The sequence below is a fragment of the Acinonyx jubatus genome, chromosome A1 (assembly GCF_027475565.1).
Source record: "Acinonyx jubatus isolate Ajub_Pintada_27869175 chromosome A1, VMU_Ajub_asm_v1.0, whole genome shotgun sequence".
In the NCBI taxonomy this organism is placed as follows: domain Eukaryota; kingdom Metazoa; phylum Chordata; class Mammalia; order Carnivora; family Felidae; genus Acinonyx; species Acinonyx jubatus.
The window spans coordinates 145,067,321-145,091,205 of record NC_069380.1 but is presented as its reverse complement, the minus strand read 5'-3'; the positions used below and the strand labels follow the sequence as shown (position 1 = coordinate 145,091,205).

The 23,885-nt window shown below is 38.0% G+C and overlaps 1 protein-coding gene across 5 annotated transcripts in view; it reads left to right on the top strand.

Annotated features, from left to right (window-relative positions):
- HAPLN1 (hyaluronan and proteoglycan link protein 1) overlaps window positions 1-22,790 on the top strand; it is a 70,557-nt gene extending 47,767 nt beyond the window's left edge. For 3 of the 5 annotated variants that reach the window (XM_015074919.3, XM_015074921.3, XM_015074920.3), the window contains exons 3-5: window positions 10,357-10,728; window positions 18,678-18,980; window positions 20,968-22,790. In XM_015074919.3, coding sequence (XP_014930405.1) covers window positions 10,357-10,728; window positions 18,678-18,980; window positions 20,968-21,257 — 965 coding nt within the window. In that variant the 3' untranslated portion in view covers window positions 21,258-22,790. The remainder of the gene's footprint in view (window positions 1-10,356; window positions 10,729-18,677; window positions 18,981-20,967) is intronic. The other 2 variants (XM_027038818.2, XM_053224645.1) reach the window with 1 other exon arrangement.
- The last annotated feature ends 1,095 nt before the right edge of the window (window positions 22,791-23,885 follow it).

Sequence of the window (23,885 nt, the reverse complement as noted above, 5' to 3'; positions counted from 1 at the left end):
GATGAGAAACTATGGTGGTGGAGATGAACCAATTAGAAAACAAAAGGAGCAGAGATAGATATAGAGATGAAGGGAAAGAGGCACATCAAGCTCAACTTCGAGATTTTGCCTTGAACAAATGAACAGATGGTAGAGGCATAAATAAATGGAGGAAAATTGGGGGAAGAACAGGTTTGGGCAGGGGAAGAGGGACTCGAGTTGTCTATTCGGCATCCAATACATGCCCAGCAGATAGGTGGATTTATTGATTTGGTGCTCAGGGAAAATTACACTGCTAGAAAGTTTTGGAATCGTCAGCACATAGTGCTATTTATAGCCATGGATCAGCTGAGAACACCTAGAGAAGGAGGAAATGCAGGTAGAGATAAGGAGACAGCCCCGTCTGAGCTTCGGAGGTGCTCAATACCAACAGGTAGGGGGAAAGAGGATGCAGATACCACATATTTGCTTCCCAGAGTCTGAATCCTGCTCACTGAAATGCGGTATTTTTTTTCGTGTAGCTTTTTTAAAAAGCTAAATTAATTGCAAACATTTTAAAATTGGAGATATTTGCATGAAAATCTTCATTCCTAGCATCTGCTGAAAATTCCAAGGACCTGCTGTTTTTCAACCTGCATTCCCCGTTGGACAGCATCAGCAGGAATCGGTATCCTGCTCCCCTTCAGAATGGAGCATGCGCTCACTGCAATGGCATGGTCCGTCCCACTCCCTGTTGTTCTCAGCACCTTGGTGTTCCCATCACTTCCCTCAGCCTTGCCCACCTGGGCATTTGTGTTCAACTTACCTTTCATTTGTTTCAGCACTCAACTTAATACTTGACACATTCTCGACTATCAATTTATGATTGTTTATTAACTAAAGAAGCAAAAGATCCCTTATGCCTCCAGGGCTGACTCTGTGACAGTATTATCTTGATGTCCTGCATACTAAGTGAAGACTTTAACCATACTAGTGTATAAAACCAACAATGTCTTTTCTTCAAATTACGGATAATTTGACCTTACATTTCACCACAAAGTGGAAGTGGTCTGAGCAGAGACAAGTAGATTTGATCTCTACCCCTTTACCACATAAAGCCACATTTCCACTAATTAAAGAGTGTGTGGTTAATTACAGCCTAATGAAGATAAATGACTCATGCTAATGTTTTGGTTTCCCCATACCCTTTGAAAGAAACCTGTAGGACATTTAAAACCCTGAAAAGTATATTTTTATTAGGAATGTCATTCACCCTATTAGTGAAATATTCAAATTTTATTTTTTATTTTATTTTCCTGTAATGTATTCCTTAATCTCTCTATCACTATGATTTGGTTTAAAATAATAGTAATTAAATACTAGTTCGTTATGCATAAAAGTCTTTGATAACATAAATTTAAAATCTGAAAATTGTTAACCAGAGTAGATAACGCTGAGTTGACAATGGTAGTAAGGTTATCTCTAGTCCTGGGGCCAGTTACATTGGATGAAGCAATGGCAATAATATAAGCTAATATTAACATTTAAAACCACTAACTGTGTGTGATCCACAACAGAAAATGCACTACCGCAGTCATCTCGTTTAGGACTCACCACAGCACTGAATGAAGGTGGTTATCCTCACTGAAGTTGAGAAAGGTTCAAAGCTTGCCTCTGGTCATATGGTTATTAAGGGGGAAGCTGAGATTCAGACTCAGGCAGGTTAATCCTCATGTTCCTAACCCAAACAGGAACCAACTCTTGAAGACTGTTGAGTGAATTAATAGGTGAGAATGGCTCTCATTTTATTGTATTCCGTCGATACAACTATGTTTCAGAAGAAATCAAATCACTACAAAAAAACATTTGGCCTTGGACCCTGAAGAAACTATTCTTATGAACTATTCCTATTTCTTGGAGAAATCCTGCTACCATCGTGATTCTTAAGAGGAGTTAGAGGAGTAAGGTGGAGCAGGGGACAGCTGCCAATGAATACATGCCATCCCTGTCCCCAAGTGAAGACTGTCTGGAACCCCCAGGGAAATTGAGGAGGAGGCAGGAAGAAGTTAGATTCTATAGATGTAGATAGATTTAGGTTTTCTGAAAAGGCTTCAAGGTGGTGGTCCCGGGTGTACTCCTGTCCTGCTAAGAACTACTAGATTAGAAGAATCAAAGAAAGTTGATGAGATGTCAATTTCTCAGGAAGCAATACTTTCTAGGAACTGTCTTCTGAAAGAGCACAGGATAGAAGCCAATGTGGAAGAGAGAAGCTGGTTTGCATACCTGGCACAATTTGGATCTCAGCAAATGCTGGTTAGTAAGAGTCACTGTGCACTTAACGGTGTGCGAGGCACAAGGCTAAGTTCTAAGCAAATTACCTCATCTAACTCACACAAGAATCTAGGAAGAAGGTGGCTTGACTCCATTTTACTCAGGAGAAAAAGAATCACAGAAAGGTTAAGTAACACAATACAAGAGCCCATATGTTTAATCAAAGAATTATAACTACCAAAAACATACATGAACAAATCATGAACATGGAAAAAAAAGCCCACAAAGAAGTTAGCAGACAGAGCTAAACACTCTCATCACAACTTACTTCTTCCTGCTAGAAAAACAGAGAAGAGACAGAGTATTTTTCAGGATATTAACACAGTTTCAGGTTTACCTCTGAGAACAAAGATTTTTACACTGTGTTCAATGGATGGATCCCTTAGAGCTACTTGGAGGCTCCTAATACCTGTTTCAAGCAGAGAAGCTCACCTTTTATCAGATATATGTGGCAAAGGTTTGTCTAATATATCCTATGGGAAGAAAAAGTTCCACTGTCCCAAGGGAAAAAAAATGTTTTTTTTTTTTAATCAAATATTGCCATAGATCAACCTCTAGGCTCTAAAACAATGACAACATTTATCCTTATTTTTTACTATGAAACTTGGATAAGACAATAACACAGCGCACATTCATGATAAACATCACTCAAAACAATACTATATTTTGGTGTGGGCAGTTTCCCATTACAGAATCCATTTAGCTCTAAGGCAAGGAAAGGAAGATGGATATGGTCAATATCTAAGAGAATGCTCCATAGCACATCACATCAGATAATGCAGGTCTTGACAGAAAGGACACGTGCTGTTTAAGGACATCGGAAAGCCACAGTTCTAGGTAATTTGGTTCAGCTGCAGATTGATAGGAGCTAGCAGGGCACAGACTATACAGTAGTTGGAAACAAAGTGGGCCCTGCCAGGAGGTCAGGGCCAATGTGGGGAGAAGTGTATTCTTATAGTGTGTGAGTCCAAATGGCAGGGTCACAGATGGTCACAAACAGCTGTAATCACTTTACAGCAAAGAGTAGACCTCACTTCCCAGATTTCTAGCATTGGATTTACCCTTTATAGTCAAAACTAGACAACAATCAGGACCTTTGTCAATGGCTTGGGAATAGGGAAAATGAAGTAAAACTTTCACGCTTCGAAGACATATTTAAAGGTAACATTTTTATTAACAGACGCATAGGTCTACAAAAATATACTCCTGCAATCGCACAATATACGGTAGTTGTGGCTACCATCTTCTTGTGCATCTCTCCAGAGATAATTTTGGCAAAGCTTTGCGTTTACTTGTCAATTAAATTTCCCCAACTATTTTGTTTATTTTTGTATCATTCTATTTAGTGTGGGCATGGGTTATATATTTGCACAGTTCCAAATTTTTTAAATACATGTAAGTGTACACAATGAAAATCTCTCAAGGTTTCTCTCCCAAATATCCACCTTACCTTCCCACAGGCTACCAAAGTTATTAGCTGCTTGTGTTTCTTATAAATCCTTTCAGATACAGTTTAAGCAAATAGAACTATTTCTTTTGAATTTAAGTAAATGGCAAGAAACACACATACCTTTATGTATCTTCAGGTCAGACTTTATTTTTTTTAATGCTTATTTATTTTTGAGAGAGAGAGAGAGAGAGAGAGAGAGCAGGGGAGGGACAGAGAAAGAGGGAGACACAGAATACAAAGCAGGCTCCAGGCCCTGAGCTGTGAGCACAGAACCCGTTGCGGGGCTCAAACCCACAAACCATGAGATCATGACCTGAGCTGAAGTCAGACACTTAACCAACTGAGCCAGCCAGGTGCCCCAGGTCAGACTTCAAACTCCAGATGAAAGCAAAGATGGGCTACAGACAAATCCAAGAAGGTCTCAAACCCAGATCGGCTAGTTGAGGACAGGGCAAGAATGGATCATTAGAGCCTGTCCTCTGGCCTTTTCAGGTTGGCTTTTCCTGAAATGCTGAGTCCCGGAGGAGAGGCTCAGCACCCTTTGCATTTAGGAATAGCTGGTGAAGAAACTGAAGCTCTGTCTCTGACAAATTAAAAGCAACCATCCCTCGGAAAGGACACTGAAGGCTGTCTGGGGACCCCGGGGGGCAGCCAAGACAGCAGAAAGGGCCCTCATAAAAGTTTTTGATGCACAGCTGACTAGACACAACAGAATCATAGCCAAACAATGGGAGGCTCTGACTCCTGGCGAGCAACTTCAGGAAAAAACTAGAGTCATTCCAGTTTGAAGGAAACAAAATATTCTCAGTTAAATGAGTAAGAGGCTCCTTGCTTTTTTCCGAAATTATGCATCCTACTCAAATGTAATGTGTGAGGTACAGTGAGAAACCAACATCTCAATTATGTATTCTGCTTAAATATTGGGCTCTTAACAGGTATCTTTAATTGTGTCTGTAAAATATGTTTATCTTGGAGCTACATCAGGATATAAAGCAAACCCCGTCACACCCACGTCTCACTGCCATAGCCGGCTGAGGCGCTAGGCAGCACCAGCCCGTGGCGGTCCTAGACCCTTGTTGCCGCCAGGCACTACCTGATGCTGGAGGAACAATGTTAACAAGGCATGGCCTCGAGAGACAGAGCGGTCATTTGCAGCAGATTATGCTAAGCACAGCCATGAAGACAGAAACCCATCTCAGTTGCTCATTCTCCAACTGGTTTGGCTTATGTATGGTATTTTCACCGTAAGCGTCTTCACCACAAGCATTTTTGCTGCAGATATTTTCATGGCCTAACTAACTGGCAGTAAGACCACTGTGCCATAAAAAACTACAAAAAAAATTTTTAAAGGCACATTCATTTAAAAGGGCATAATGAGGGGTGCCTGGGTAGCTCAGGTGGTTAAGCATCCAACTCTTGATTTCAGGTCAGGTCATGATCTCATGGTTGGTGAGTTCGAGCCCCACATCAGGTTCTGAGCTGCCAGTGTGGAGTCTGCTTGGGATTCTCTCTGTTCCTACCCTGCGTGTGCTCTCGCTCTCTCTCTCTCTCTCTCTCTCTCTCAAAATAAAAAAAAAATAAACTTTAAAAAAGGGGCATAATTAAATATGAAATAGGAATAACAAAATTAAAAAGACTTTATTATGAAATACAAAATACTTGAATACATTTAAAATGTGTGTATAGTCATGGCAATACGAGCAAAGAACTGATTTTGTTTTGTGGATGCTTCCTAAGCACTTGTCTTCAAAGTCTTTCATTCATAGTATTAGGACTTTTTTTTTCCCTGTTGATTCAACTCCTTGTTCAGCATCCTGCTTCCTCTTTCTTCTCTACAATCTCTTCCTTCATTAAGAGACTTAACAGTTTCCCAATATGAGGATGCACATCTGTAACTGAGCTTTGTATCGCAATAGAAAAGCCTGTTATGTTGTTGTTTGTTCTTGGCATATTGTCACCTGTCCCTTTGAGACATTCCAAAGCTCTATGGGAAACATGGGTTCAAACTCTGTGTCACTGTACGAAGGCTAAAATTTATGTAACATAAAATGGGAGTACTGCATCAATGAAGAAATAAAACCAAACTGTCAACCAGTTGATGAAACCAACAAACTACCAAACCAAAAGTGCAACCAGTTGTTTTTTTTTTAATCTTTTATGGCAAAATTGCCTTTACCATTTATTCATGCAGCTGAGTATTTGTAGCAAAAATACTTGCAGCAAGGATGCTTATGGTGAAACTACCTAGAACCAGTCTGTGTGCCCTATGGAAACTAACACCTTCCACAGTGTTAGTCTCACAGATCCAAACCAGCCAAGTGGTAACAAATGTCACAAAAATAAGGAACCATTTTTAAAACCTGTGCAATTTTCTCAAATGACTCATCATGGAGCTGACAATTGAATTTTTGCCTCCCAGTTTGGAATGCCAGGGAGGAATTAGCTTTTTCTTTGAAGTGATAAAAATTTTTAGAAATACTGGTGGTGGTGGTTACACAACACTGTGAAAGTAATTGATGCCAATGAAATGTATACTTAAAAATGGTTGAAGTGGCAAATTTTATGTACATTTTACCACAATAAAAAGAATTCAAATGATGTTGGTGGAGTTTTTTCTTGGGAGAAGAGTATTTTTAATGTCCTTGTTTAGCCATCTTAAATATGTTCCCCAGTTTTATTGTTTTATTTTTTTTTTTTTTTACATTTTATTAATCTAAGAATTCCTCAAGTCTTGAGGCTACTTCATCTGTGTACCCTATTGAGAAAGTAACCAATACTAACACCGGTTATTTTGCAGAATCTGCAATTCACTTTTAAAAGACAGACTTTAAGGGGTGCCTGGGCTCAGTAGGATAAGCAGGCAACTTCGGCCTAGGTCATGATCTCAGGGTGAGTTTGAGCCCCGCGTCGGGCTCTGTGCTGACAGCTCAGAGCCTGGAGGTGCTTCGGATTCTGTGTCTCCCTCTCTCTCTGCCCCTCCCCAGCTCATGCTGTGTTTTCTCTGCCTCTGAAAAATGAATCAACATGAAAAAAAATTTTTTACAAGGCAAACTTCGATTTGTAACACCTTCTCTTTTTTTCTGTTACATACATTTCTTTGGCAATGAACTGCTAAATAATAATAATAATAATAATAATAATGACACTTTTAAAGGAACGAAAAACAAAGAGTAATAGTCCAATACCATATTTTAAATTGTTTTTCTGCAACTAATTGCTTTTGTCCTATTGTTTAAAAGACTTCATATAAATTACACAGCAATGCAAAGATCTGTTGTTTGGTCCTGCCGATGCTTTCATAATTTGGTGAAACTGAATGATGTCCTCTAGATTTCACAGCAGAATCTGTAAAATAATAATGAGGGCCTGCTGTTTCCCCTGGAGACAACTGTGGTCTTTGAAGGGTATCAAATCTGTCAAGTCACTGTCTTGGACACTAATAGAAATAGGAAATTTCTGTTACTTACAAATTAAACTTTAAAAAAAAATCCAGTCCTTCCAAAATGAGCATATGTATGTTGCCCAGTTTTATTCTTTCATACTTTTTATTAAAAAAAAGGAAACCAAGCAATTCTCATTCTGATGATCAAAGTTTATTTTTATCCCTTGTTTTTTATTTGCTTTGCAACTGCCTACTTATCAAACAGGCTGATTTAAACATTAATTTCAAGGCACTTAGGTGTTTGCATCCAATGATGAGATTCAAGACTTACCCTAGACAAGATGGGTGCAAAGTTTGTCATGCGCACACTCGATTCCCTTTTCTGTTCTTTGTATCTGCCTTCTCCCCTCTCTAGCTGATGTTTCCTGGCTGACCCCTAACATGATTGCCTGTCACGAGGAGCCTGGCAAGAATCTTAAACTGAATGTTCTCTTGAGGCAGACCAATCAGTCAAACACCCCGAGCTCCTGACTCACTGGCCAGTGCTCCTTCCTACATTTCACTTGTTCTGTAACAGATCACTCTCATCAACGATCCTCAGTGCTGTATCATGTGCAGTGTCAATCTTCTAAAAACAAGCAAACAAACAAAAAACCATTGTTCTCAATGCCAGGCTGGGGGTGTAAGCTAATGAACATTGATGGCCCTCAGTCACCCAGTGTGTTACATATTGCACATCTTTCTTCGAGTTCTCTGAATTTCAGCCACAGACTTGTGGCATTGATTACCACGACACCCCAAACTCCCTTCCCAAAAAACAAGAATGGTAGAATTTTATACATTCTGGCAGCCTTGTTAGAAAAATTATTTTGTGGGAAATCAGTGGATTTTTGGTGTCTGTTCAATTCTCAATATTTTACCACATAAATCATCACCTACTTACAATGTTGGATTATAAGCAAATAGTACCTAAAAAAAAAATCAGAAACCTGTAATTCTAAAATACTACGAGATGATGTGCAGGTAACCACAGGAAAAAAAAATTAGAAGTCTCAGTCCCTTGTACAAGGGTTTTGATCTTTGCTTGAACTCTTTAATTTATGAAACACTCAGACCTTGTATTCATTCTGGAACACCTTATGATTATGTAAAACCACACAATAATTTCTACATCTCCTTTATGACACAAATGGCATTTTATGTATTTGTCACCCCACATGGTTCATAACTTTATAAGTAAGTAGAACTGTGGAAGGTTAATATATGCCAAAATTAGGCTCAATATCAGGCAATACCATATTTGAGAAATACTGTGCAAAATCTATGCAGTAGGAAGAGTTAGCAGTGAGTGCACTCTTACTTTTGGTCAGACATAATTCTAAGTATAAGAATACTTAATAATATCCCCTATCCCTGTGTATTTGGACATTGGTTTTAACTTTAAAGTGAAAGCCTTCAAAGAATCGTGAGACTGCAACCTCCTGGAGCAGGTGTCCTTCCAGGAACTAGGTAGGAGATATTCCCTACACCCTTCAGGCTCTACTGAGCAGTCGACAGCACTTTCCTCCTCCCAGAAAGAAGATACTTGGATGCACTCATTAGGGATGTTGTAGGGGGAAAAAATTACACGTAGGGTAGAGTTGGGTAGATTTACCATTCATCCCTTATGATTCTATGATCCTAAAGAAAAAGATAAAGAATAAAATCTAAAGGAAATGCTTAATGAGCTGGATTTATGATTCATTTTAATTAAGCCATTATCCTTATTTTATTATCTATTCCAAGTGGAGGCATTAATGGCTTAAACTTTTCAGTTTCTGAGCATTGGGCTGACTTCTAAATGAAATATATTCATTTTAAAATACTCATTGCTATATGATAAAAATAAAACTACCATCTCTATTCCTCACGCTTTTTATTTTAAAATCTGAATCCTGTGTATGCCATTAAATAAGTAAGGCATGGATCTGTCCAGAGGTGAGTGGGTACTCTTCCTGACCTGTATATGTTAAATGACTGATGGCCAAGGTTTATTCGCTACCTGCCTGCCGCAGGCAGGAAGAGTTGCAGAACTTCGTGAAAGGTAGCTTTTGGCAAGCTTCGAAGGCTGTGTGGAGATGAGAAGGCGTGTGTGTCCTAGAGTTTTTCAATTGCTTTCTCATTTTCAAATGTTGCACGTCCTCAAGAGACCTTGTCAAGGTCAAAAGCACAATGAGCTAACCAGGGGAAACCCCAGAGAAAGCCAAGATGTGAAAATAACAGCTGGCTCCCTAGAGAACAGGAGCCTTGCTGGTTTGGCAGGCTTGGACTCTTGCGGTGCTCTCTGGAAGGCTCTCTTGTTCTTGGGGGAGGGAGGAGGGAAACCAAAGGGCAAGAAGAAGAAAGGTGGGAGCACAATAAGATAAACTATAAAACAAAATGTAGCAGAAAGCAAAGACAAGAAGTAGAAGGAGATTTTAAGGGTACAAAAGAACCAGTAATTTTTTGGTTAATCAGAAAATAACATGTAACTTTGGATATACTTTTAACATTCAAGTTTTGAGGGATATATTTCAAAACCTGAATCTCTTTAAAGCATTGGCTGAAAGTACCTTTCCAATGTCTAGTCTTCATATGAAAATAAAATATATACATACTGCTTGAAATGCTCCAGAATGTCATATTACAAGTGTATATTTGAATAAAAGCCACATATGTGAGGATATTCTAAGTTCTTTGCCCAGAACAGTGCAATGAAAACTGATCATGTAGTTTTATATTCTTCCCATAAATAAAATAGAGATTTATTATATTAGAAATCTTAGGTGTTTTGTTTGAAATCTTGAGATGTTTTGGTTTATATTGATGAAATTAGTCATGGAACTATGCCATTTCTCTTGGTCTTGTTTCTACATTTTTGATATTGAAATGTAGAGAAAAGTAAATGGAATTTGCTATTAAATTATCAAATTTTGATGACTGTGGAGTTTTCTATTCAATACTTCTCAATTAGTATAACTAACACCCTTCTTTTTTTCAGTGGTTTCAAATGCATGACTCCCTTATAGATGCCCTCTAGGTATTAGAGGTACCTTTCTATGTGCTTCAAAAAAGATTGTGTTCAAGAATGCAGAGAAGCTTTGTCAGATACCCTGTATAGATATATAGATAGCATATTTCATTTTATTTTTTTTAAAAAGTCTACAAGCATTTTAATGGTTCTTTTCTTTTCTTTCTTTTTTTTTTTTTTTAATAGCAGAAAATGGCCCCCGTCTACTCGTAGAAGCAGAACAAACCAAGGTGTTCTCACATAGAGGTGGCAATGTTACACTGCCATGTAAATTTTATCGAGACCCTACAGCATTTGGCTCAGGAACCCACAAAATCCGAATCAAGTGGACCAAGCTAACTTCAGATTACCTCAAGGAAGTGGACGTTTTTGTTTCCATGGGATATCACAAGAAAGCCTATGCAGGCTACCAGGGCAGAGTGTTTCTGAAGGGAGGCAGTGATAATGATGCTTCTCTGGTGATCGCAGACCTCACCCTGGAGGATTATGGGAGATATAAGTGTGAGGTGATTGAAGGATTAGAAGATGATACTGCTGTGGTAGCATTAGATTTGCAAGGTAGGTACTGTAAATCATGTTAAGCTTGGAAATGATAATTAATCATTTTTCATGATGAGTAACGTCTAGTGGTTACCACAGTGATAATGTGAGAACTCAAAAGCCCATGAATGGAATGCTTCTGCTCTTTTGTGTTTTGCAGTCTGTCACTGATTCCAGCTTTCATGTTTGAAATGTACACACAATGGTTATACGTAAAAGTGAAGCTATTTGCAAGTAGGAGAAACGTGCAGTGGAACTGAATTAACAATACTTGGAAACTGCCTTATGCTATTCAAAATTTAAATCTCATTACATAGTTATTGAGAAATTCAGATTGAATGCATTTTTATTATGCTTCTAAAATTATCTCAGTTTCAAATAATGCCAACTTTTGTGAAGGACATCTGCTAGCTAAAATACATGTAATTGTGTTCTATCAACTAACTGAAAACTTAATTTAACAAAAAAGTGCCCTCCAGATTTACTTAAATAAATAACTAAAGAAGTAAACATTTTTAATGGTCCAGACTCTTTTAGACACCGAATACCACGTACTCAAGGCATTCTGGAGGAATTTTATTTCTTAAATAGGCAATCTATTCAGAAATTTTAAAAACCAAAATGTGAAGAATGCTAAACAATAAAAAGTGTCCTCGCCATCCCACCTCCCCTCTACCCAAAGCCCACCGTCTATATGCCCCACTAACAGGGAAACTCCTCTCTGTTTCTCATATCTCAAAGTATCTCATATTCATGAATTTCAGTGTTTCTTTACACTAAAGGATGACTAATGGCTATATTGTTGGAATACTTTCCTTCCTCAGGCACATAAACTATATGTATATGTTTGTTAGAAGCTCCTTTCACATCCTAGGACAGATTTGTGCCTTTTCCACACGTGTGTTGGTTCATTAACACATCACTGAAGATGTGACCTTCTGAATCCCATAGAATCCCATCACACGTATGGAGATTTATTAGCTTTATGTATCTAATAAATTGCACAGTATCATAAAGTACATTTTTGTGACCTTCTCTTGTGTGTTTTAGTTGTACTTCTTGGCTCCTGATTATATGTCACCTTGTACTTTCAGTTTTTATTGATTTACATTAATATCCATAAACATTAGCATTTTTCAAGATAAAAGAAGTGATTGGCTTAGAGAAGACTGTTAACCATCAAATATGAATTGACAGCCAATTTCTTTTATCAAAGGGGCATCAGACAGTGGATGGAGCCTTGAGCTAGTAGTCCCAAGACTCTTAGGTTAGTCGCAGCTCTGGCAGTATGAGTTTTATAACTGGGGAAAGTTATTTATACTTACTGTACCTGGCTTCCTTTTCTACGAATAATAGGTTGAACTGTTACTACCCATCGAGTTACTTTTTCTTCTAAAATTCTATTTCTATACCATGTATTTCCTAAACCCAAGTAATTCACATACCATATTTACTGTCTCCCCACATTTATTTTAAAATGAAATTTTAAGTGAATAGAAATCCATATAACTCACCAGAAATAGAAGGACACCATAAAAATAAATACAACTAATATAAGATACTTCTATCTTCCACCTGGATACCTGTGTGCTAATAGCTTTGAGCATGAAACCTGCTTTACCCTTGTCTGAAAAGGAGATTCATGTGTTAGAGGATGAGGCACTCTAAGGTCAAGCTGAGACTGTATTCAAGACATAATTAAAGGTGCTGAAAAGGAACTATAAGAAGAATAATTTTTTCCTGCCTAGGCCCTGCACCATCCCAAATCATCATGCTTTCCGCCCTATTGGAACACTTCCATACCATATAACCCATAAGCATACGAGCCAAGTAAATGTGTCCAAGAAACCAATTTAACTGATAAATATTTTTCCAAGGACTGTTTTGGTGCCAGGAGATATAAAGATTTCCAAGTCTTAGTTCTTTTAATTCAAAAGTCTCACAGGCCATTAAAGATCCCAATATACTTTACAAAGTAAGTATTTTAAAATAAGGCAGAAGTTATAATTTTGTAGGTCAACTACACTTCAGTTAAAATAAATAAATGAAATCAGGTAGAATTTGGTAAAGTAAGTGGGTACAAACCAGTTGCTATAATCGTGCTCACTATGTATTTTGCCCACTTGCAGTAATCCCACTTGAGAGATGAGACTTAGGGAAAACTCCTTTTCTAAGGTAACACGGCCAGTGGTAAGAGCTAGAATTAGAATTTGATACCAAGACATTGGAAGAAGCCTATGCCTTTATCCACTATGATCCAGGGATTCACGGGAAGGAGAAATTCTTTGTTGGAGAGAAGACCAGAGGCTTCAAAAAGACAGCAGTCTTTGGCAGCTCCCAGCTTGAGAGGATTCCTAAAGGTCCCAGAGTTATTTGGGGGATAACCGACAAACTATCTTTTGGTCATACTGCATTAATTGGTGTACTCATGGTAGCTGTTAAAATTCCCCTCACTGCAGGTAGTGTTTTTCCATCTTTCTTGTGTGCTGCAGAAAGGGTAGGAGCCATCAGTAACCAGCGGACCTGCCTTGAAAAAGCTAACATTTTAACATTTAGTCTCATATACATGAATCCATTTCCAAACAAGTGAAGAAAATACAAATCTTCAAAGAATAAGATCAGAGTTCTATCTTGTACCTTCTGCCTCCTCTCCTAAGCTGTGATGTTTTCACAGCACCTTACACAGCTTTCCATTTAGCTCTCATCACATTTTGTCTTGTAAATATTTGTAAACTTGCTTGTCTCCACTTGCTAACTACAATCTACTTGAGGGCAATCAAGTGCCAAGAATAAAATTAGCGCTCAGTAAATAGTTTACAAGTGATTGAATGTTAGATAAAATGGGTTTAAACTTTTAAATACAGAAAACAAAATATGCCTGCCATGCAGGGGCCATGGAAAGTAGGAAGCAACACTTGATTTGGACCATGAAAGATGAAAGGGTCCTTCCAAAGGGTAGAGAGTGTGAAAAAGCAAGGGAGAGGGCATTGTGGGTATGAGAGAGAAACTCCTGAAAGGTAAACATGTGAACACCAGATGCCATAGACAGTCGGCATCCACCTGGACTGGTTTAGGGCTCTAAGCTCAGTAATAGGGTGGGATACAAATTTTTATAATAGCCAATTTCAAATATTTGGAAAAGTAGAAAGACTGACCCCCCCATATACTACTGTCCAGCTTCAGAAATTATGATAATGGCATCTCATTTTATCTTGCTTTATATAACCCTATTTCTACTGAATCTTTTTCAAGAAAAACTCAGAAAGCATATTATTGTATCTATACCTGCTGCAAGAAGAGATAAGGACACAAATTTTAAAATGCAATTGCACACAAAAAATTTAAGCTAACCCTTGGAGAATAAAATTTCAGGAGCTTGCTTGCTGCCTGAAAGTGACTTGATAGTTTCCACATAGTCTGGGATAGAGGAGCAAGGTGTGTTTTAAAGGCTCAAATAAACTGCATGTGCAAACGCAAGCTTGCAGTTATCACTTACTAGCTCCACCCCAGTTTTTGACTTTTTTTCATTATCATTTACATTCTTAATGTGACCATCTACCAATCAGGCAGCTTTCACTCAAGCTCCTTGTCAATGTTCTCATGTGCATAAATAAGAGCACCAAAAACTAATATCATTTTAAATGTCATGACTATGCTGCCTTTTCAACTGTAATTGTAACAACGTCTTAAATTATATTGGCCCTTTATTAGAGACTAAATGCTATGTTCTCCAAAGAATTTTTCTAATTAGGAAAAAATCGTTCTTCTTCAAGATGTCCAAATTATATGCTTTGTATTTATGTTCCAAGATTTTATTCTGTCTTGGATTCAAATTGCATATCAAATCATGAGCTGTCTTCAGTAACAGGCACACCCCAAACCTGTATCCTAGAGAACCGAGTACAGTGCCTTGCTCTTAGTTGTGACTTATGAACTTTTTGAATCACACTGATAAAAAAAAATTATACATTTTTTTGAGAGACTGAACTACATATAAATTGGAGTTAGCCGTGCAAACAATTTCTTCATATAGAATCTTGGGTAGGGTAATGCCCTCTGATTACTCCCGATTACCCACCATGCCCAAAACAGCACCCAACAAGAGAATAGCCTCATGTCAATATAATGAAGAAATTCATGTCACCAGAAATTAATGAATAGCTGGGTCTGCAGAAATCATCTCAGCAATCAACACATATATAAAGATACGAAAAAGAACATGATGTTTGTGCTTCCGACCTTCCACTGTATTGGTTTTCCACTGGTGACAACAGCTCCAAATATACAAAAATATAGTATGAGAACTTTTACAAATAGAAAAATAATTTCAGATATGTATGTGTACAGGATGTGTACAGAACTAATAGGCACTGAAGACAGTAAAATTATACTCCATGATTTCTGTCTTTTTATTACTAAATATATTTACTTTATAAAGTTACTGAAATTTACATTAGCTTTCATATGGGCCATGGTATGAACATCTTATGTGTCTAACAAATTGTTATTTACCAACAACTAGGGTGAACTGGACTGCAAAATTATAAATATTAAGGAATGTGTTTTCAAAACATACTTCGACTAACTGAACTTCTCACGTCATTTGACATTATTCTTTTCCATACAATATATCATTCTTATTAATCTCCTTTGTCGTGATACATACCAGCCCTTCATGGGAAAAGATATGGTTTTTGATAACATTTTGACATAGAACTATAAAATAATCATACGTGGAAAATAATCACACACCCTTGGTGTCACCTAAGTGTAACTTTTCTTATTTTTGTAATGCTGGATGAAAGCAATAACCATTTGCTCCATAATTCAGCTGTAGGAATTACACATTTTTCCACAGAGCCAAGGTTTCTACAATTACAGTCTTAGATATTAAAATATTAACTCGATGGAAGCAAAACAAGTAAATAAATAAAATGCTAACAAACATGTAGTTTCAGAAATGCCCCTGCTTGTAAGAATCAAGATTATTGAAATGTGTGCACCCAATGTGCTCAATACAGTGAAACTTCTACCACTTTGGCTAAGACATAGAAAATGACCCTGATTTGCCTGGAATGTATTGTTTCCATAATCATCAAACATTAAAATTCAAGTAAATCTTTTGAGTTGGTATACAATAAGTTGACCAATTATTCCTACAATTAAAAAATAATAAAGTTGTCATATAGGGTTTCACTTTGATTTTAAGAAGGGGTTGCATGAAGTTATGTTAAATTTGAAAAGAACTTAAATAAAAATACAGTACACTAAATTTGGAACTGAATCAATCATGTTTCAGTAACATTCAATCGTTAATCAAGAATAACCACTAAAGAAAATTTTTTCCTAATGTCCATGATAGTCCACCAAATATACCACAGTGAGTTTAAACCAGAAAGGTTATCTAGGTCTTTAAAATTATTACAAAATAAAATATCCTACATTCTCCACTATTTCCATCTTGAGACATCTGGGAAACAAAATCCAACCCAAATGGTTTCTTTCTCCAGATTGAAACACTTTGAGATTTTCCTTTCACTTGGGGTCTGGCTGCCAAGGAAATCTCTACTGGATAAATTAATTATTTCTCTTTTCATTGGCATTGCTGGAGTTCTGAGCAAAGAGGACGAAAGGCATGAGGGGACAGGCAGGGCTACAGCAGATCCTTCCAGCACTAACTGGGGTTCTTAGCTGGATGCCTGGAAATAGGTCTTCTTAGATAGAACCATCTCAGACTCCCCTCCACCCCCATCACTGCAGGGGGCAGTGGTAACTGACAGAGTCTTTTCCTCCTTCCTTTTGGCTCTGATTCAGCTTACAGATCCCTCAGCCAAGAACCTGAGAAGGCAGGATGAGATCAGGAAGCCTTCCTGGATCTCTGCCTCCAGTGAAGACTGCCAGCTGGACTGCCCTAGAGGGACAAACGTGTCCTGCAGAGGCCCTGGGTGGACAGGACTTGATTTAGGCTATTGAAATTTCTTCTTGTAGAGTCTTCCAGGACAACTTATAAAAGAAAACATTTCCTGTGTCCTGGTTACACTATTAGTCAATTGTAGATTCATCTTGAATAGGGTCTACGGTCTCATAAAATAGCACTTGTGATATAACCTACCAATTACTGTGTCAGTGGGACAATTTTTCATATTCCACATGCTCAAGTATTAATCATTTCTAATTATAGTAAAAAATCCAAGGCAAGGCCTTGAATAACCACTCTAAATTAATAGTCATTTATTTATTTATTTATTTATTTATTTATTTATTTATAATGTTTATTTTTGAGAGAGAGAGAGAGAGAGAGAGAATGAGTGGGGAAGGGGCAGAGAGAGGGGGACAGAGGGCTCTGTGCTTACAGCAATGAGCTTGATGTGGGGCTTGAACTCATGAACCATGAGATCATGACCTGAGCCAAAGTCCAATGCTCGACTGACTGAGCCACCCAGGTGCACCCCCTTTTTTTAATGTTTATAAATTAACAGTCTTGTATGGGGAGACATTTTGATGCAGTGGTCTTTCTTAAAGTCCGGCAAATGATACAACTTTGCTTCCTTGTGATGTGATTCTTATCCTTTAAGGAAATTGTACAGAAAGTTATGAGAGGGTTCAATGACCGCTAGTGATGATCTGACCAAAAAGAATGCTTTTGAAAAGTAATTGCATCTTCCCAGGCAAAGTCAAGTGCCGAAGTCACACTGTTCACTTTTGTTAAGTGCTTTTGCATTCTCAAATATTTTACTTAATTCTTTGGCATTAACTCAAAAGATGTTTATTCTGTATCTACCTTGTATAGGACAAGTTTTGGGAAGGTTTTTCTGTTTTTCTATTTGCAATAAAGAATGTTTTTAAAAGCTAGTTTCAATGTTCAATATACGAATATGAAAGCTGAAAAATAGTAATAGAAATATTTTTAAATGAAACCTTTCATTTTAGCTGCACCATTCAAGGACAGAAAAAATAAAATAAGATTAAGGGCTACACTAAAAGTTGAAATGGATAAGAGTCACAGGGAGCCTGGGTGGCTCAGCTGGTTGAGCGTCTGACTTCGGCTCAGGTCCTGATTTCACCGTTCAAGAGTTCGAGCCCCATGTTGGGCTCTGTGCTGACAACTCACAATCTGAAGCCTGCTTCAGATTTTGCCTCTCTCTCTATCTCTGCCCCTCCCCCGCGCGTGGGCGCGTTCTCTCTCTCTCTCAAAAATAAATAAACATAGAAAAAAAAAGGATAAAGTCAGGATACTCTCTTTGGAAGTTGTGCTACACTGGAAAGAATTATCTTATTAATATGAAGTATGGGTGCTTAATTAGGTTTTTGCTAGACATGTAAACTCACTTTAGAGTTTCTCCAAATAAGAAACCTCCTAAATGAAAATTTCTTCTCTGTAAGTTTTCAGAAACATGTGTAAAAGCAAGTATATATCTACATTTGAATCATTTATTACCGTGTTTGTTCATACATTTAAAAAGCTATATTAAGCAAATTACTAATTACATAAGAAAGATTACTAAGAAAAACATGGAAAAAACAAAATACCTTCTCTCTGAGCACTGTTTCTATACCCTCTACCACTATTAGTATTCAATATCGACTTTTTCCCAGCTGAAAAGGACTCAGTAGAAATCCCTTTTAAGATTAGTGACTAGTAGCAGAAGGTAAATTCTCAAGGGGGGCTATTTGAAAAACATAACCTGTGGATGAATCATTCCAGCAAAGAGAATTTTAAGGCTTGGGTTGAGCTCTTAGCAAAAGGGTAAAATCACCGAAGTTATGAAACCGCATAGCTGACTATGACATGCTCAGAGCTGAGACACTGTTGATGAGGAAAAGGGACCGTGAGAAACCATTTCAGGTTGATCAAAAACTGCAACTTCATTGGATGGAGATTCTATTAGGTTTTCACCAGTCAAGGGGCATTTGCTCAGAGTTGTTCCTTTTTGTACCACTAATCCCTTGGCCTCTCCTTTGGACAGGTGTGGTGTTCCCTTACTTCCCACGACTGGGGCGCTACAATCTCAATTTTCACGAGGCACAGCAGGCTTGTCTGGACCAGGATGCTGTGATTGCCTCCTTTGACCAGCTGTACGACGCCTGGCGGGGCGGGCTGGATTGGTGCAACGCCGGCTGGCTCAGTGACGGGTCTGTGCAATATCCCATCACAAAGCCCAGGGAACCCTGTGGAGGCCAGAACACGGTGCCCGGTGTCAGGAACTACGGGTTTTGGGACAAAGATAAAAGCCGATACGATGTTTTCTGTTTCACATCTAACTTCAATGGTAAGCTATTAACTGTACTGCCTTCTTTCCTATCCCGGGGACCAATGCATACTATGACGCCACGCTCAACTTTTAATCTTACCAATTAGAAAAGAACATGGTTTTGATGCACTGTTCCCGTTTGAACATGTAAAGTTCTTTACTGTCATAGTTTTTTAAAATATTCACGCAGGGCAAGCAAAAATGCTTATTTCCACTATTCTTAGGTTTTATTGCATCAGATTATCATAAAGTAGTTTAAACTGTAAGGGTTCTCTTTCTTATTGACAAAGATGCTGCTGCCCCTGTGCGCAAAAGAGATGCGTGCCCTGGGATACAGAGCTCTTAATGAAGTGAAGGTAGCTTCCGAGTCATACTCTCCTTCTCTAAATTACAAAGCCAGTTATGTTCAGGGTTGATCAGCAAAGCGCACCATCAGGAGAGAGCTCAGAGTAAAGAGAACTTGGCAAGAAAAATTAAGTAGCAGTAACACTGGAGGTGAAAGCAGAAGAAGAGAGATCAGGTTGCCTCGGTGTTGCTGATTGCCTTCCGTGTAACCCCCAGCCCTGTCTTGCTCCATCCAGAGCCAGCTACGTAATTTGTGGGGCCCAGTGCAAAATGAAAATGTGGGCTCCTCATACAAAAATTAAGAATTTTAAGATGGTGACAGCAGTAGGTTAAAGCAAGCATGGGGCCCTGTGTAACTGTACAGGTCACACATCCATAAAGCCAACACTGGCCCCATCATTTTATATTTTTGCTCCCTGATGGCATGGTTTAGGAAAAATAGCAAGGGATCAGGGATCAACAAACTTTCTGTGAAGGGCCAGATATTTTTGGTTTTGTGGGCCACAGGGTCTCTGTTGCAACCACTCAATGTGGTTTTGTACACTGTAACACAAAACAGCCATAGACAATTCTACACGGATGGGTGTGGCTGTGTTCTAACAAAACTCCAGCGGACTCTTGTGCTCCAGTTTGGGGACCTCTGGTGTGGATGACAGAACGAACCTTGTAGCTAATGTTGCCGTGGCCTCTACCTTCCCTCCAAATCGCATGGTCTTAGTCACGGAAGAATTGGCAAGCATTAATTTATTCTTCAATAATCTGTAGGTAATGGAGGGCAAGAAGACATCACATTGCAAAGGGTAATCAGATAAAAGAGTGTGACTTTATGCTACCTGAAACTAAAAGTCTAAGATAATCTTCATTGTTTCACCACAGTCAGTCGGTGTTACTTCACACTTTGTATGCATATTTAATACACATTGAAGGCATCTCAGTAATGAACTTTACTCAGTAAGTGGTGGAGACTAACTTGCTCTTTCTTGTGAAATCAAGATATGGTTAGGTGTCAGGGCTCCCACGGAGACAAGTTGAAAAAAATAATTCATTTTCTTTGCTAGTAGGTGAACAGACTGGATTCTCATTCTGAGTCCGTATTATTTATGGCAAGTGACTTCCTGTATTTTTTGCATTTTCATACTGTAGTCTCTGAATAAGAATAATGTCTTATTGATACCTGTAATGAAAAGGACTTGAGGGCTTTTGAGTTTTTTTAAATGGACTTTTATGTCAGGAATGTGTTTTGATCTTTTCACATTCAAATTTTGCCTCTCCAGAAACTTGTGCTGGGGCTCAGTCTTGCTACAGCTAGAATTTAAATAGCTCTTGCTTTTAACATGGAATTCTCGCTCTAGTGCTACAGAAGGGCCCTTTGAGTCACTAATTAGCTCACAGAAACTGCAACTGTCATTTCCCTTTTCTGTTTTCAAGCTATAAAAGGGCTTGTCTGAACACATATTAAGGGGCAAGGAATAAGTTAATTTAACAGCAAATGACTGAGGGGCACTACATTAAAGTGACAATCCTGTGTTCCCAGAGCTTTATAGACATTGCTCTCTATCCCCCTTCCTCGAGAAACGCTTCCGTTTGGGCTCCTTCCGTCTCTGTATGGCGCAGTGGCAGACAGGCCTTTGACGCGCTCTCTCTCTCTCCTCCTCCACAGGCCGTTTTTACTATCTGATCCACCCCACCAAGCTGACCTATGATGAAGCGGTGCAGGCTTGTCTCAACGATGGTGCTCAGATTGCCAAAGTGGGCCAGATCTTCGCTGCCTGGAAACTTCTGGGATACGACCGCTGTGATGCGGGCTGGTTGGCGGATGGCAGTGTCCGCTACCCCATCTCTAGGCCAAGAAGGCGCTGCAGTCCTACTGAGGCTGCCGTGCGCTTTGTGGGTTTCCCAGACAAAAAGCATAAGCTGTATGGCGTCTACTGCTTCAGAGCATACAACTGAGGGTGCCTCTAGAGCACGCCAGTGTCAAGGTCATTGAGAACATGTGAAAGGTGTTTTTTTTTTCAATACGAACTCATGCAAGTTTTACCAAAACTGTGATAACCCTTTTTTACTTACTGTAAAGAGTCATTTTCATAAAGACCAATTCATCAATTTGTTTTTTTTTGTAAAGCTATCACTCAGTATATATTATAAATTAATATAATTTTAAGGGAAGCGCTACACAAGGAGGCTTTAGAGCCAATCTGTTTCGGCTACATCATCCCAGCGAAGTATCCTTTCATGAATGGGGCACGCGATAGCTTGAGAATTGCTAGGATTAAATTAAGGGAAGCACGGCTACTCAGAGCAGCAGCTCCCACAAGCACAAATTTTACACATTTGTACAATTTTGAAATGTACTACAATCAGCAAAGTAGAGCAACAGATTTGAAATACAGGCTTCTTTACATAAACTGAGATTCTGAGAGATTGCACAAAACTCAGTTACACATGGGACAATCTACACTTTTCTAAAAGGTATTATTTCAAGTCTGCAATAGACACAATGTTTTACTCTTAAAAATCCTGCCTTTTGACCAAGAAATAAAAATTTAAAAAATTCATATGGACTCCAATGCATATTAACAAGCACAGTTAAAACTCCTTAATAACCCCATTTATATGAAGTACGAAACGTAAATAAGCAGATAATATTTAACCAGTGAAAGACTCCTATCTTCTTTTAATTAAAATTACACATGCCTGAGAAGAATTGTTCTATCTTTTGAGTAGCTTTACTGAATTCTATTTAAATTCTAAGGGCCGTTTGCTAAGCAGCATTAGCATCTACTCAGGGCAGTTATATAGATAAACTGCTGGACAGAAAAATTGTAAAATTTAGCAGCTTGATTTTATGTTAGCCTATGAAATAGTATTGTCCTATAAAAATAACTTTAAACTATTTAATATTTCCTTATTTACCTTACATGAATAAAATTTAAATCACCAAAATAATGTATAACTATACACTTGCCTAAACAAATACGGACCCGACATTCAAAATTCTTACTATTCTTATTTGTATGTTTACTAGAAAGCCCAACTGGTGCCTGTGTGGGAGGAAAAAAGTGAACAAGTGGTTCTAAACCTTCCTCCATATAGAAAATGTGGTCAATGATATCACTTTCCTTGCTGGTCGTCATTAGGCTCAAATGAAATGTGGAAGCTCTCAGCAAAGAAAGAGTTTACACTAAAATCTTCAAGGCTGTAAATGAAAGGGTAAGACCAGCTTCAGAAAAACAACTTTACACATTAGCAGCTCCAATATTAAATAAAGCTCTGTTTTCCTATATTTTTATGACTGTTGAGACCCCGCAGGGACCAATATTTGTATTCAAATTACATTTCATGGTTTCCCATTGTTTCACAATGAGTTCTAATAAATGGGATTTAGTATAATAATCCAAGTATGACATAGCTGGTATGCTTTCATGAATGTTTTTATGTAGATTTTCCTCCCATGAACATGAGTAAATAAATCTGTTTCCTGAATTGATTGTGGTTGCATTTAAAGCTCTGTAATAATTCTAATAAATTCACTCTGTATAAGTGTAGAGTTACATATGTGGAAGGTATAGAACAATCGGAAGTCCATGAAACCATAATTATATCCATACATTATTTAGACAAAATATTGTAAATAAAAGTAGGCCATTTCTTTTGTCGAAGTAGATCTGGGAAATTCCCGATGCTTTAATATTTAAAGAGGACAATGTATGCATGCACTTTTTACATTAGGTTGGATATGCAAATTGTACAAAAATATAAATCCAAAGAGATTGTGAAGTTCAACTCAAACACACTGCTGATATAACTAGAACTCAAACTTCAAAATTAAAAATACCTGAATGGTCTAGGAAAAGATGAATATATTATTTAAAGAGGGGTATCTCCAAAATAACAACTTTAACACCTCCAATATGGGGGTTAGCTTATTGGAGGAAGCCCATACTTGAATGATTATGACCCACATTACAAGAATTTTATTGGAAATCCAAGTGGGAACAAATTTCTGTTGAGGCAGATATATTATTTTCAGTTATTGCTGCAGAACTCTACCTTTATAATATTAAGCATAGTAGTGTTTCTTAACTTTTGAATACTTACTAGTATTGGAATTGGTGCTGATCAAAATCTCTGGAGTGACTGTTAGCTAAATAAAATCTATACTGATTGCACACCATTTTTCCATGCTTGTAAAAAAAGAAAAAAAAAAGAAAGAAAAAAAACCTTAACAGAATGAATACTGCTGGGCAGAATTTTTATCTTCTGACGTCCCTCAAAGGATCAGAATCCTCTTATCCCTTTGGACTTCTACCTGAGTAAGGGTTTTTTTAATGTTCTTATTTTGCTGTTTTCCACCAATGTCTATTTTCCTACTTCATTCTCCAAGATATCTCATTAAGAATTTCTAAAAAAGAAAAGTTATCCAAATACAATTCCTAACAGAAAGTCAGTATAGCACTGACAAATTCAGAAATTACTCCTCAGACTAGGGTTCCAAGAGTATCAGAGGGATGAGATGGGAGTCTGGGTTAGGAAATCCTGTTTTGATCATTTTGTCCATAATTAACACTTGTGGCCCAT